Here is a 13,690-nt window from a genome sequence, read left to right on the forward strand (position 1 = left end):
TTTGATGTACTTTTGATTGATTAAATAATATGTTTTAGATTTAAGGACATTTAAGCATTATTTATATTAGGGATGAGCTGATACAATATTCAGTATCAGTATTGGTCTATAAAGATTTTTTAAAAACCACAAATTCTGATATTATAATAAGAAAAATCCCAATACTATCCAAAATATAAATCATATTTATATTTTTCATAAATGCTTCCCTAGCATAAAGCAATAAAAACAAGTATAATTTTTAAAAAGACTGTATAAGTGATTGGTAGATATTCAAGGCCCTGATATTACTATTGGACACAAATAAGTCGTATGAGCCATCATTGATTTAAATCAGATTTTAAATTTAAAAAAAACTTGATAATTTAATGACGAAAAAGATTGTTAATCTATCAACCGAATTACCAATTTTGGGTTATTCAATTGTTCACATAAAAAGGGAACACATTTAACGTCAACATGATTAAAAACTATAACTGCCAGTTTATTGTTTTGTTTTGGGTTTTTTTTCAAATGCAGCACAGGCACACTTCACTGAACTCCAAAAGAATCCAGACGTTTATGTTTTATTATGGCACATGTAACACGTAACCATATCCATGGAGTTCATATTCAGAAAGCAGAACATTTAGAGTGACGTGTATCAAATGACGAAAACAGCCGTTAACGTAAGGAAAGAGGAAGCAGAAACTAGTCAGTCCTGCTTTATTATACTAACATTTACAGAAACAGAAGACAATTGTGAAGTCAAAGAAAAGTATTTCAGCAAAGTCATTAGGTCTTCAGTGCTTATCTAAAGAAAAAGAAAATTAACAACCTCATTTGGTTCTTCGTAAATTGTGCGGATGTTACATACAGGTCATTCCGAGCTTTGGTAGTGGAGGCTGTAAACACCCCAACAATGCATAATATACAGTCATTTAAAGTTAAATCAAACCAACAGAACGGTGTCATGAAAGATACTTTGGATATTTTTAAATATATATATATATATAGTTTTATTTTTTTTATAAAATAAATATGATAAGCTTTAAAGCAAACTATTTCTAAATAATGTATTTGTTTATATTCTCAAACATATTTCATAAAATTTAATTTGACAGCTCTCATAATTCCTGCTTAAAAAAATAAGAGGGACATGCAATGCAGACAGAAATGGTCATTCGAATTATACACCTTTACACAAAGGAACAGATGAGGAGCAGCATGTATGATTTGGCCCTTAGCTTTTTATAAACATTAGTCAGATCCCACTCTGTCTTGGTATATTATGGGATAGATAAGTGTATTCACTGCTGTATGTGTGTACAGCAAAGATAGCCGAGAGGACATGATGATGATGAAGGAGAACGTGGACCCGACCTTTGTGTTAAGTTTGCTACAAAATACTGTTATCAGCCGCGCATGCGCATACATCCTGTCATCACCTGCACTTCTGTATTCATTTCTAATACAACTCTTTCCAGTGCAGTTGAGACAAACAAACTGGAATTCATATTCCAAATGAAAAACAAATGTTTTAGGAAGGTAAATATGCACTTCACCCTCATTTACACTCAGTATAGAACTTCACCTGAAATGTAAAATGAGCTGCCGTAAAAACATGTGACAGACAAATGGGTATTTATTAAGTGAGCTTTAAAAGCATCTATGGTGAATTATAATTCTACATTCCTTTGTAGTTTTGGATGCTGTACACACGACAACAAAATATATAAAATTATATAGTAGAATTTTCAAAATGGGGTTTTTATAAATAGCAGTATATGTGTGCGCATGAAATGAAATCCTGTTGGACATGCAGGCTTTTATTCTGCAGCTCCAACCACAACCAATCAGCAATTGTTGGGAAATTAAAGTGCAAAGTAAAGAAAAATGGACCATGATTCCACCAAAAAGGAAAAGACCTACCAGGAGCATGACAGTGAAACTATCAGACACCAAACCCAGTGGGAGTTACAGCAGCATCAAGAGGCCACCAAAACTGTAAATTCTAAACTTAAACTGTCATGTCTGAAACAAGATCACAGCCGAGCAGTCTCCACTGTTGGAAGACTCAGGTAAAATCCAGGCGTAAGGCATTCTGGCTTGGTCATCTGGTTCTTATTTTCTCATTTTCAGATTAGAGTCCATTTTAGTTCATAGCTGCTAAATCCTATTACAGTTGTGGTTGTTCAAAGGCCACACCCAGCTTCTCATAGATCTCCTTCAGCAGCAGTAGAGCTGTATCCTCAGATTCCCTGAAAAAAAAGGACAAAAAGTCAGCAAAATGACATATGATATAACAAAGGGAAAACAATCACTAACACAAGAGTAAACTGACTGTAATACACCTCTGTTTTGAATATGAACGATGACTCACCAGTAACACAGATGTGACTGGATGGCAAACAGGTATTCGTTAAAGCTCTCAATGGGTTTTTCCTGAAGCACATAGTCAATCCTGCGTCCTCCATTCAACATCCCCACTTTAATCTCTGGATGCTCACTCTGCTCTGCTGACTCGGAGGACTCGGTCTCCTCACACACTCCTGCATGAAAACAGAAGTCAAAACAGATTCACTTTACCTTCATACTGCCACACGGTTGTTAACAAATGTAGAAAATGCTTAATGGAAAGAAATATCAAACTAAGATAGCAGCCCCTAAAAACAAAAACAGTTTATTAAAGGGGATAAAATGAAATTATGTGAAAACTTTAATTGCCAGTATAATTTTAAGTTATAAGTTTATTCCACATCCTTCCTTGGATGTGGTAGCCGTTTCTCAGGCTCCCTCTCTGGAATCGAACCCTGATTCCCCTTTACCCATGGTCACCATGGTAGGCACAGAAAGTACCATCGAAAGTTGATAGGGAAGACATTCGAATGAGACAACGCTGCCACGGATTAAGAGGAGATTTTAAAGGTCCAGTGTGAATAAGAATTAGCATCAACTAATAGTGAACAACAAACAGAGAACTCCCCTGTCACCACCTCCCTTTTCAAGGGAACTACAGTGTCAAGCTTGTGGGATAAACAGTGACAGGATTCCCTTTAATGTGTTATTTATAATTTACAGTCTGTTCTGACAGCGACTGCATTCCCTTTCACTTATGTAAGAGAGTTTCACTACACCAGGTGGTTTAAAAAAAGGGCAGGACATGTACTAGCACATACTATGGAGGATAGTATGGGGGGGGGGGGGGGCTTGAGTAATGCAGTTATTGTACAGATTCAGTTAGGTAAGTGGAAGGAGGAACAGAGAGGCAGTGAGAAAATGCAACAATAACCCAGTGGTTCCCAGCCTTTTTCCCTTGAAGCCCCTCTTGTATTACAGCAGGTTTTTCTTCCTATTCTCACAGAGTATATGGATAAAAACTTCCATAAAATCGAAACCTAGGTTAACTCTTGAGATATTGCTTTGTTTTCACAATAGGAACACGATCAGGTATAGCTGCTAAGTGACCTGACGAGACTTGCTTATGCAGTAATAGTCACAGACGTTCAGAGGCCACAGAGGTGTGGGTAATAAATAGCTTAATAAATTCAAAGGTGGACCAACAGAACAAAAAAAGTTTTACTTTGGGTGAAAGTGAGTTCTGATTATCTAATAGAGTGTGTGATTGGGATTGGGACAACGCTCTGTGCCCCCCAAATGATCTCTGGTGCCCCCCTCTGGGCTTGGACCCCAGGTTGGGAACCATGGGACTAACCATACATTACATATCATTTGCTCTGTGTAAGAAAGTCAAAAAAGGGCTTTTTCTTTTAAACTATAGTGCACATGAAGCAGCATATTTTAGTAGGCATGATAGTAGGCAAGATTATGTCAAACTTTCTCGGTTCAAGCCAAGGAAATGAAATATAAATATTGTGTAGAAGACTGAATCATAGACTTGTAAGAGTGGTGAGAAAACTAGTTGATCACCAATCAGATCACAAAGCACTTGCCAATAAGCTGAACATGTTTTATTTACTTACTTGTTCCCTTTTATTCTCTATTCTGGCTTACCTTGGAAGTAATGCAAATTAAGGGCCCTGGGCCACTCCAGTATTTTAGTCCAAAAATCAGCACTTTTCTCTTCCTCCTTAGAAGAAGCAACGACTGATGGTGAGGCTAAGGCTGAAGGTAAAGTGGTGAGGGATGAGGGATAGACAGAGCAACCACCAGATAGAGAAGAAGAGAGGAGGGGAGGGTGGCAACATGCAGAAAGGGACGAGAGGAGTATGAGGACACAGGGTTAGACACACTCGCTCACATACACGCAACATGTACACACACACACACAAACACAATCAAAAGCCATCTGTCTACCCGGTGTCTCTTCAAGGTTTCTCTCTGGTGTAGTCTCTCCTTCCTCCAATGGGGGCAGTGCAGCGACAGGGAGTCTAGAAAAAGACTGCCACGCCGTTCGTAACGATCCCAAGACATTGTTCTTCAAGTCCATGCTCATACGGGTCAGGCTGTCCTTCAGTTCTACAATAAGAGGCAGAAATTATGATTTAGCAAAAGCCCCCTCCAATGCAGTATGTGCTTTCTGCTCTCCGTCGACCTAAAGACCGAGGTTTATGATATCGGGAAGGAAATTGTTGTCCTGTTTTGTTCTCTCGTGTGTTTGTACTTTGTCAAGTGAGCAAGTAGTACTAAATATTTCCCTCCTCACTTTGATGCATTGGAGGTATTTGACATAGACGCAACAGCAGACACATGTAAAGCAGATGACGCCATTACCTTGAACAGAAATATGGATTTATATGGATTTAAAGAGTGTTTTGGCAAATGTAATTACAAGACTCAACAGAATTTGCAACATTGGTCTCATCACTTATGGATACATGACGGCAGAATTTTGACAAACTATATCTTTGAAACAGAAAGGAAATCATACCCAGGTGCATCCTCTTGCGACCTTTATGGTGAGGGATTAGCATGGGCTGCAGATCCACCTCTGAAACAATCATGGGCTCTATTCGATAGGCCACAGGGTCGTACTACACGGCAATAAACGGGAAGAGATGAACAGATGACCTTTTTCATTGTGTAGGAAGAGAACTAATATTGATAAATGCTGTAACTGTGCCAGACAAAAGTGAGTGGATTCCTAATGCGCTGCAAATATGTAATTACTCACCGGGTGATAGATGTTGTAAAAGCTCTTGCAGGTTGGGAAGGTGTAGTTTGGATCGATGTGTTTGAGCCCACGGACAGTGAGGAACATTCCAATAGGAGAGCCAAATGCAAAAAATGTCTGAGGTTGGAATGAAAGCTGTGGGTAATCAATAGATACCTGGGTAGAAAAAGTAGTAGACATACATAAGCGTGTCGTTAAACCAAGTTTATGTTCTGAGAGGAACTGTACAGATCCAGTGAGACAGATGGACATGAGATAATACTGGAATGCTTAAAAACACTGAGATGAGCGATTCTTATGTCAAGACAACAGCCAAGGTGTGTGACAGTGAGTGAGGAGGAGACCAGGAAACTGAGCACTCATGCAAGGCTGGAACGGCACAGACAATGTGTGTGGCATTGGACTCAATGGGACAAACATGGCCTCAATCACAGCACAATGTGACTTAAAACAGCCACTATAAACCAGGTGTCTTGAGTTTTCCTAGACTGGACTGTGTATGAAGAGAAACTCACACACACAGTGAGGTCAAGGAGAGCTAAGGACAGAGCCAGAGAGCACAGGGACACCATATGAGACACACCTGCCCCTTGGCTATGCTTCCATTGGTCTGTCCAGGCAAGCAGGGGAGGAAAGAAGCAGGAATTTGATGCATCGAAGCGTTAAGCTACTCTCAAGCATAAATATTGAAACCAAATCTGCTTGCATGTGTGTTACCTGTCCGATGCCCATGTCAAAGTATTCATAGTCGACAGCACTGGTGACAGACTGTGCCCTGTGGAAGTGCGGTTGGTTCACTTCGGAAAACTGGTTACCATCACCATCTCTGTTCACTTCAGGTGCAACTTGCAAACCTGGTGCCAGACGCACTGTACCGTTCTTACAATCCTGTTTGGAGCAAAAAACACAAATTATTTATGTCATAAAGACCCTTTATAGGGACAAGCTCCGTCATCACCCGGCTTCAACTGAAATGTCCACTGTTGCTTGGAATGGATAATCTTGGACATATTCTAGTCATTTGAAATGGTACAAATACAGACTAGAGAAAGCAGTCAGATATGGCACAAAACCTTAGCCAAGGAAGCTCATTTCCATTCTGGCCAGAGAAATGTTATCATTTATTTCTTGTGCCATAACCTACATCCAGAGAAATGCAATCAAATTCCTAAAAAAAATCCTAAAAATAATTCAATACTCAGGATAGTTCTGACCTCTGGAAGCCATTTCCTCCTGAAATAGTTCAAGATCTTCTTCCGAGGTCCAAGGGGAATTCCTAAATCTTTGAGATCACTGTCATTGCACATAGCCTAAAAGAGGGTAAAGAACGGTTATTAAATAATCATTTCGATTGTAGTTGTTTGTCACTTGTATGTGTGTATTACCAGTGACTCCATGTCCAGGTTCTCAGCCTGCAGTGTATCCAGGTATTGCTGCAGGCCCAGTCTGGTCAGAGTTTGCTCCAAAGAGTTCAGATGGCGTGGCTCAGCAGACGGCACCTTAAGCACAGCAAAAGAAATTAAATTTTTTCTTATCTATGTGGAGAGAAATAAGGCACAATTTTATCAGTAAATCATCTAATAATGTAACAACCACCATACCCCATCTCTGGCTTCTGATCCAGACCTCTGATTGGTTAGCAGGTCAAACAGGATCAGTGAACCTGAAGCAGGAAAGACAGAAACGTTGGAAACCCAGCAACAACATTCTGCTGTTTTATGACTGCATGTGTGTGTTTCTGCATCTCTAACCCAGGCTATGGCCCACTACTGAAATGGCCCCACTGAAATCGGGGTGTCTCTGTTTAAAGAGGATGAGCAGCCTGTTGATCTCTGAGGCCACTGTGTCCACTATTGTCTGGCAGTAGGTGGGGCTGTTATAGAAAAAGAGATCCAGCAGAGTGTCGTTGGTGAAATGTCTCAGTCTACTGATACTGGGGAGAGTGATCCTCTGGATGTCCCTGGAGAGGGAGGGTGAAAATAATATGTGGGTAAGCAAGAGAGTTTTTAGTAAGTTAAAACACTGTTTGTTTTGTTAACTCTCACTCTCAATACTTACTCATCCACACCAGTGGCATCCCCATGTAGAGCGCTGTGCCAGTTGACAGGCAGGAACTCCACTCTGCCCACCTGACCATCCTGCTGAGCTCGTTTAAAATGGGAAGCCAGGAGGGACAGAGAAGCACTCCTGAAGTCATTTACTGGAGAGACAAGATAACAGGGACTCAAAAATACGGCACCTCCTCTACTTTCAACCTCAAGCAAAAACAAAAAAAACACACACACACACACACACACACGCAGATTTGCACAGCTAATCTTCTTAGACATTCCATTGACTTCAATTCCAGCCAAAACAAAGCATTATCCCCAACCCTGAAATCTTAGCCCTAGATTTAACCAGTTCTTCAGAAATGTGGTTCTGCCTTATTAGAACCAGGTTTTGGTCACAATCAGGACTACTGGGTCCTAAAAAGGTTACAAATACACACACCTACCACACTGTATGATGGATCTGAAGCGCAAGTCACAAGCGGGACCAATGCCATGCACCATAAAGACAAGATGGTCCACCTTCTCTGGTTCACCTGAGAACACAAATATACAGAGAAGCCAAAAGAGTTCACTGTAGGTAGTCTTCGTGAATTCTTTTATATCCCAGTATGATTCCTGGGGAACACGCATATCCATACCATCAGGTATTTCCACAAAGATGTTGTTGACACCTCTCTTGACTGTTCGAGGTCGGGTTTGCTCTGAGGGAGAGGTCATCCACTCATCTTGCATTCCGATAGGCTGATACTGCATTATCAGCTGAGTGAGGAGGATGTTATAGAGGAAAACAACTTTTAAATGCATTCACTTGAGGTGAAGCTTTGTCATGCATTCAGTTTAACTATACATTGTGGTACTTTAACATCAGGCCTTACTTTGGGATTGTGTAAAATGACAGTCTCTCCTGTGGGAAACTCTAGCTTTCTCTTCCATTCGTCCAAGGTCACTGCTATCATGTAAGCCTCCTGAAAATTTGGAAGATGTGGGAAGAATTAAATATAACAAGTGATAAAAAGTGTAAGAGTAATGAAGAGGCAGAGGTTTAGGAAGATAACAAAGTTAAATGCTGTGGGAACCAGCGTAGGTATAGGATTAGCCTCTGTATCATAATACCTCCAGGGTTTTGCTGAAGTCTTCAGGGTACGGCAGGAACCTGGTGTCTTTATCTCCTTTGTAGAACCAGGTACAGCGGCGGACTTCAGATGGAGCTTGCTCCCAGTACACAGCGTAGCATTTCCTCTCTTTGACATGAACGTCATACCGCTCTCCGTCCACTGCAATCACCACTACCTCCTCCTGATCTCCTGCTGCAAATAGTAAATGTATAGATAAACGTATAATGTATAAATGTACAGCCTAAGTAAATGTATTGTATTCACTTGGGGGAAAAAAAAGGAATATCAGGAATATTTAGGGTTCGAGCAACAAGGTTGCAAGAACCCTATTGAAACTGGAAGGATTATTATTTCTGATTAATTCTGTAAAACAGAACCGAAAAACAGGAAACTTGTTGTATCGATTCAGAAAAACATAGCCAGACAGGTGGACAGACAGACATTCTACTCTGTCTTTTCACGTAACAACCCCAACCTAACTACCCTATTTACATTAACCAATGTAAAGACATAACCAGAATGTACATGTTAAATATTGTATCTACTCCCCCTTACCAGTGTCGCAGGCCCTCTCTAGTTTGTCAGAGTCTTCTCTGCTGAAAGGAAGCCAGGAGGCATTGTCAGTAGCCCGTCGACAGTAGAACCAGTGAGGCTGCACTTCATGGTACGGAGCTGGGACTGGCTCCATGTCATACATTTCCAAGGAGGATGTTGAAGAAGAAGAATCGTCCACCACAGGCAATACCTGGAGAAGAATGATACCAGCATAGTCAATATGTGCAATCAATATTTCAGTCAGCAATGACGCTCAGTTACTGAGTAAAGAATAAATGCCTGATGTTTCTTTCTTTATAACAATTGCAGCCCCTAGAATAAGTTAATACAGAAGTCTGAGCTAAGTCTGCCCCCTACCATCAAGCTCCAAGAACCTAAGACCAGCAGCGGACAAGCAGACAGTAAAGCATCAGGCCTCCACTTGGCCAGAAGCACAAAGACCAACTTATTCTTTACTCCTTCTTCATTGTGCTAAACAGATAGCCTGACACTGCTAGACACAAAAACCAACACCCACATCAAACAGAGAAAACAAATCCATAATCCAAATCACAGTCTAATGTGCAAGACCCAGAACGTAGTGGAATGTGTCTGCAACAGTAATATTTGGTCAGTCCAGTGTGTGTGTGTGTGTTGGGTTGTGTGTCATATTTATTGTTAATTTCTCCATTAGAGGTTACAATATGATCTTTATTTCCTGGTCTGGTCATGTTTAAATGTTCTTGTTTGCATTTTATTCATTTATATCAACATTGATACAAAGAAAAACTCAGGCTCAAATATCTACATTTAACATATAATTGGTCAATGTTAAACCAGGAAGGCTAATCTGTAAAAAAAATTGTAGCTGTGAGTTGGAGGGAAGTTGTACCATGGAGCAGCATCCCCTTTAGTTTTGGGGTTGGTGCAGAGAGGCCTAAGGTAGAGGATCTGAGATGGTCTGGAGTATGAAATTCAAGAAATTCTGTTGCAAAACCCATTGAAAGCTCCTCATTCTCTTCTCCTGGTCACAGGACTGGTTTTTACCCAACCCGAATATCAGTCATTTGAATGACACATGCAGTTTTCCCTCACCAGATTGACAGATGTATTCCCTGGGGACACAGACTGAGTGGAGTTGAAAAAGAGCTCTTGGGTATTGCTGTTTGGGGGAGCCTGGGATTGACGCCCCTCCTCTCTGGGACTGGATGACATTAGGCCTGGAATGGACCTAAACCTTCAGCTCTGACCTGACGGGCACACAAAAGCACACAAAAACAGAGATCATGTACAAGAAAATTAAACTTACTAAATCACAGGGAAAGAGGTTTTATGAAAGGGGAAAAATAAATGAGTGGCAGCAGTATTAAAGGATTCAATGGTTACATTTTCTTGAAATGGAAAGTACAAATGTGTTGTCTCAGACAGATTAAAGGCCATTTTTTCATCATGTTATGATATTACATGGCAGGCCACATGGAATCTATTAGAGCTTGAGACCTCTGTTCTATCACAATATATCTTTTTATTAAGTTATTGCCCTGGGGGAAGGAAAACAACATAATTTGCAACCACACTGATAAGAAGAATATCAAGTCATTAAAAGGGATTAACTGACACCAGAAGATGGCAGTGATGCAACTATATGAATGCAAGCTGCCATTAAACCCTAAAGGAGTGTAATTTTTTCATTATTATAATACTAATCTATAAGACTATTCTTGGCTTAGTTCCTTTATATTTGTATACTTTTCTTCAAAGAAGAAAAGAGTGTTCAGCTTTGCCACTCCCTCTGCATGGAACACTCTCCAGACTGAACTGAAAATACCTGAACTGATTTCACTTGCAGCCTTCCATTCTTTCTTATTAGACAGACAACGAGGAACCATTAAACAGCTTCTGTGTATTTGATTTATCACAGTGACTGTGAAATTTCAATGTCAAGCCGAATGTACACACTGTTAAATTACTATTTGCTATGACGTGTAAGCTCAATGGGGTTTTTCTATCTAAAAGTAATGAAAACACTGCTCTATTTTCATATATATATTCAATGTACTTTATACATGATTTAAAACAAGGTATACTTCACCAGTCGGTGGCGATAATGCTCAAAATGTGGTACTTCGCCATAGAAGAAGAAGAAGACTATTTTTGAAATAAATATTCAGTTTCATACATAATACGGGGGGTTATAATACGTATTTCAGGACTATTTAATTCACCAGTTGGTGGCAACAATGCTCCCAATGAGGTAATTCGAGGAAGAATAGAACACAAACACATAACTGCAGTGAAGGCTGTAAGACCATATCACAACACAATTACAACAACATAACACGTAATACCCTGTCAAACTGATGTTGTCTAGTAATTCATGCTTCCTTATTAAAAAACAAGCCAGCCTCTGAACACTGACAGCTAATCCAATAAAGTTCAAGTCAAGTTAATGACAGCTAACGTTAACCGTGAGGTCACACAGATGGATTATGAGGAGCTTGTTAATATACCTCATTTAAAACTGACAGTTGTTCACTGACGCGTCTCTAGTTTCTGTGTCAATTTCACAGAATTCAGCAAACACATCGCAGAGGCCAAAGGTTGTTTCCTTCGGTTCATGCTAGCTGAGAGGTGGTGTGATGGTCGAGGGGGTGACACCGGCGTTCAGAAACTCTTTTATTATAATAATAGAACAATATAAAAAAATATCAACTGTGCACTCACGGTCGTTTACTCAAACTCACCGGTAACTTCACACCCGTGTAGATGTTTGATGCTGGTGCGGGACATTTGTTGTCGTTGTTTAGCTCGTACTGCTAGCTAACTCGGTAGCCACAAGGACAGCCTCCTCTTGTCAAGCACTGAATGTCAGACTCTCTGTTGTCGCGGAAAATATGACAGTGACAGGATTGTTGTTCACCAATTATGACTACATTATCAGTAAATTAAAAAAAACAAAAACGTAAAAATGACACACATGTATGTAAGAAGTTTTCTATAATGTCCGAGAATTTAGCCTCTCGCGATTCCGCTGTGAGCCCGGTGACTGTTGGGTAAAACTGTATTATTCATACAAAATGAATATTTCTTGAAAATTCAGCTGAACAAATTAATAACAAGGTGGGTTCATGCAAAAAGTGTCCATCTATGTTTGCAAACTTTAATGCAAAAAAAGAAAACAAAATGAACATGTCATTTACAGGGAGCACTTGAAGGCAACACGAATCACAACAACCTCACCAGCTCAACGCCCCCAAATAGTGACGTCATAAGCTCTTACGTGAGGTTTGTTTTATTTTAATAATTTTATTCACAAGCCGAAATGTTCTTAATCACTACCTCGATTCTCTATGTGAAATATATTCCACAAATAAACCATTAAAGCTCATATACAGCATAAATGGGTATTTAAACCTTCAATTAATATAGCCCTTATTTTACATATATATCGTTATGACTACATTTTTTTTCTCTTTTCATGATAGATATTTTTCATGTTCGGACTAGTATTACACCTACTATGCTGTACATTAGTTTTATCTTTATGGTATTCATTGGTATCTCACCAATGCAGTGGATAGTTTATCTGTGTGTGTACTACGTATTTATATCATTGTGAGTAGGGCTGAACGATTTTGAATACATATCTAATAGCGATTATTTTTGACAAGCATTGTGATCGCCATATGATTTTGCGATATCAGAGGGAATGGTCATTTTTATATTTAAAAGGATTGCTGTGTGACATTTGTGCAGATCTGTGATAAACAAATATGTTCTCTTCACTCTGCAGAATACGATGTGTATAGATCAAGACAATAATTAATTAATCTAAAATTATATTTTGACACACATTTTGGCTTTAACAAATAGTATTATATAAATTAGGGTTAGGCACTAATTTGCGATCGTTAAGGTAAGGGAATCCGTGTCCTCAATAAGGTATAAAAACAGCAGACACGTGTTATTTACCAGCTGAGATTATACTTAAAGCAGGCGCTAACATACAGTAGGTGTCAGGTGATATGTCACGTAATCAATGTCCATCTTTGGTTAAAAAAAAATCTGTGTGGCATCCACCTGCTCAGCCTTACCCAGAAACCTCAGTGCCTGTTTGAACTGCAATTTTCCCAGGTATGTGAGAAATGTGAACCTACTGGGTGTCGGCCTTATAACAACGAGAGTGCAACCGCATCACAAGACTCACACACCCCTTTCCACCTCAATCTGACTTCAGTGTCATGACTCATAGAGGATGCATCCAAAGGGTGTCAGACTTTTTGTTTTTAATTGGCAATAAAATATATGTATATATCCTTCCTGTAGGATTTGGGGCATAGTCCTCATTGACTTTTTCCTGACCTGATTAACGCGTGTACCAATTTCTGTAAAAATACTAAGAACAAGAATCAGAAAAAGAAGAATAACTCCTACGCGCTCTGTGCACTCAGACCCTAATTATTAATATTATTACTTTTATATTATTATTATTGTTATTAGGGTGAAAAAAGCATTAAATATAAAATCATTTTCATTTCAAAGAAGGTGCATGTTTGGATTGGTTACGGAATATTATTTTTAGCTAAGTTTATACCTCGGTTCCTCTTTCAAAAAAAGTCCTAATAACTCTGCCTCTTCTGACACCTGAAAACATTAATACCATAATTACTTCCAATTTCAATTTCTCTATAGTTGCCAACTGTATGGTTGCCACACCAGAGATGAGTATCTCTACTATCTCTATCTACTTAGCTCTTTATCACAATAATCAACATTTTGGATGAAAACCCCCCCCAGCATTTTAGGACACTGGTAGGGACATGTCCCATAATATACACCTGTGATGCACCCATTAGAGTGAACTTTTTTAAACT

The 13,690-nt window shown here is 39.4% G+C and overlaps 1 protein-coding gene across 3 annotated transcripts; it reads right to left on the bottom strand.

Moving 5' to 3' along the window:
* Positions 1-669: 669 nt before the first annotated feature.
* On the bottom strand, positions 670-11,983 carry ddhd2 (DDHD domain containing 2). 3 transcript variants are annotated; one of them, XM_058636983.1, is made up of 21 exons: positions 11,794-11,983; positions 11,561-11,693; positions 9,912-10,066; positions 8,838-9,027; positions 8,281-8,474; positions 8,043-8,132; positions 7,806-7,926; positions 7,611-7,700; positions 7,172-7,313; positions 6,865-7,073; positions 6,715-6,776; positions 6,499-6,612; positions 6,328-6,423; positions 5,831-6,001; positions 5,697-5,723; positions 5,114-5,269; positions 4,871-4,973; positions 4,297-4,458; positions 3,994-4,104; positions 2,363-2,531; positions 670-2,240 (listed from the first exon to the last, which is right to left on the bottom strand). In XM_058636983.1, the coding sequence occupies exons 3-21, from the start codon at positions 10,029-10,031 to the stop codon at positions 2,159-2,161; spliced, it is 2,409 nt and encodes an 802-aa protein (XP_058492966.1). In that variant the 5' UTR covers positions 10,032-10,066; positions 11,561-11,693; positions 11,794-11,983; the 3' UTR covers positions 670-2,158. The 3 variants fall into 3 exon arrangements, with proteins under 3 accessions (XP_058492966.1, XP_058492967.1, XP_058492968.1); XM_058636984.1 differs by lacking the exon at positions 5,697-5,723 and having other exon boundaries at positions 11,561-11,849; XM_058636985.1 differs by lacking the exon at positions 3,994-4,104 and having other exon boundaries at positions 11,561-11,849.
* Between the last annotated feature and the right edge of the window lie 1,707 nt (positions 11,984-13,690).

This window comes from Solea solea, chromosome 8, assembly GCF_958295425.1.
Source record: "Solea solea chromosome 8, fSolSol10.1, whole genome shotgun sequence".
Lineage (NCBI taxonomy): Eukaryota > Metazoa > Chordata > Actinopteri > Pleuronectiformes > Soleidae > Solea > Solea solea.

Bases quoted from the DNA above. Each gene is read 5' to 3' on its own strand.
- ddhd2 (XM_058636983.1), bottom strand. From the start codon at position 10,031: ATGTCATCCAGTCCCAGAGAGGAGGGGCGTCAATCCCAGGCTCCCCCA. The intron at 7,701-7,805 runs GTATGGATATGC...TTGTGTTCTCAG, and splicing joins CTTTGTGGAAATACCTGATG to GTGAACCAGAGAAGGTGGAC. The intron at 5,270-5,696 runs GTGTGTCTCATA...TTTTCTACCCAG, and splicing joins GAAGCATAGCCAAGGGGCAG to GTATCTATTGATTACCCACA.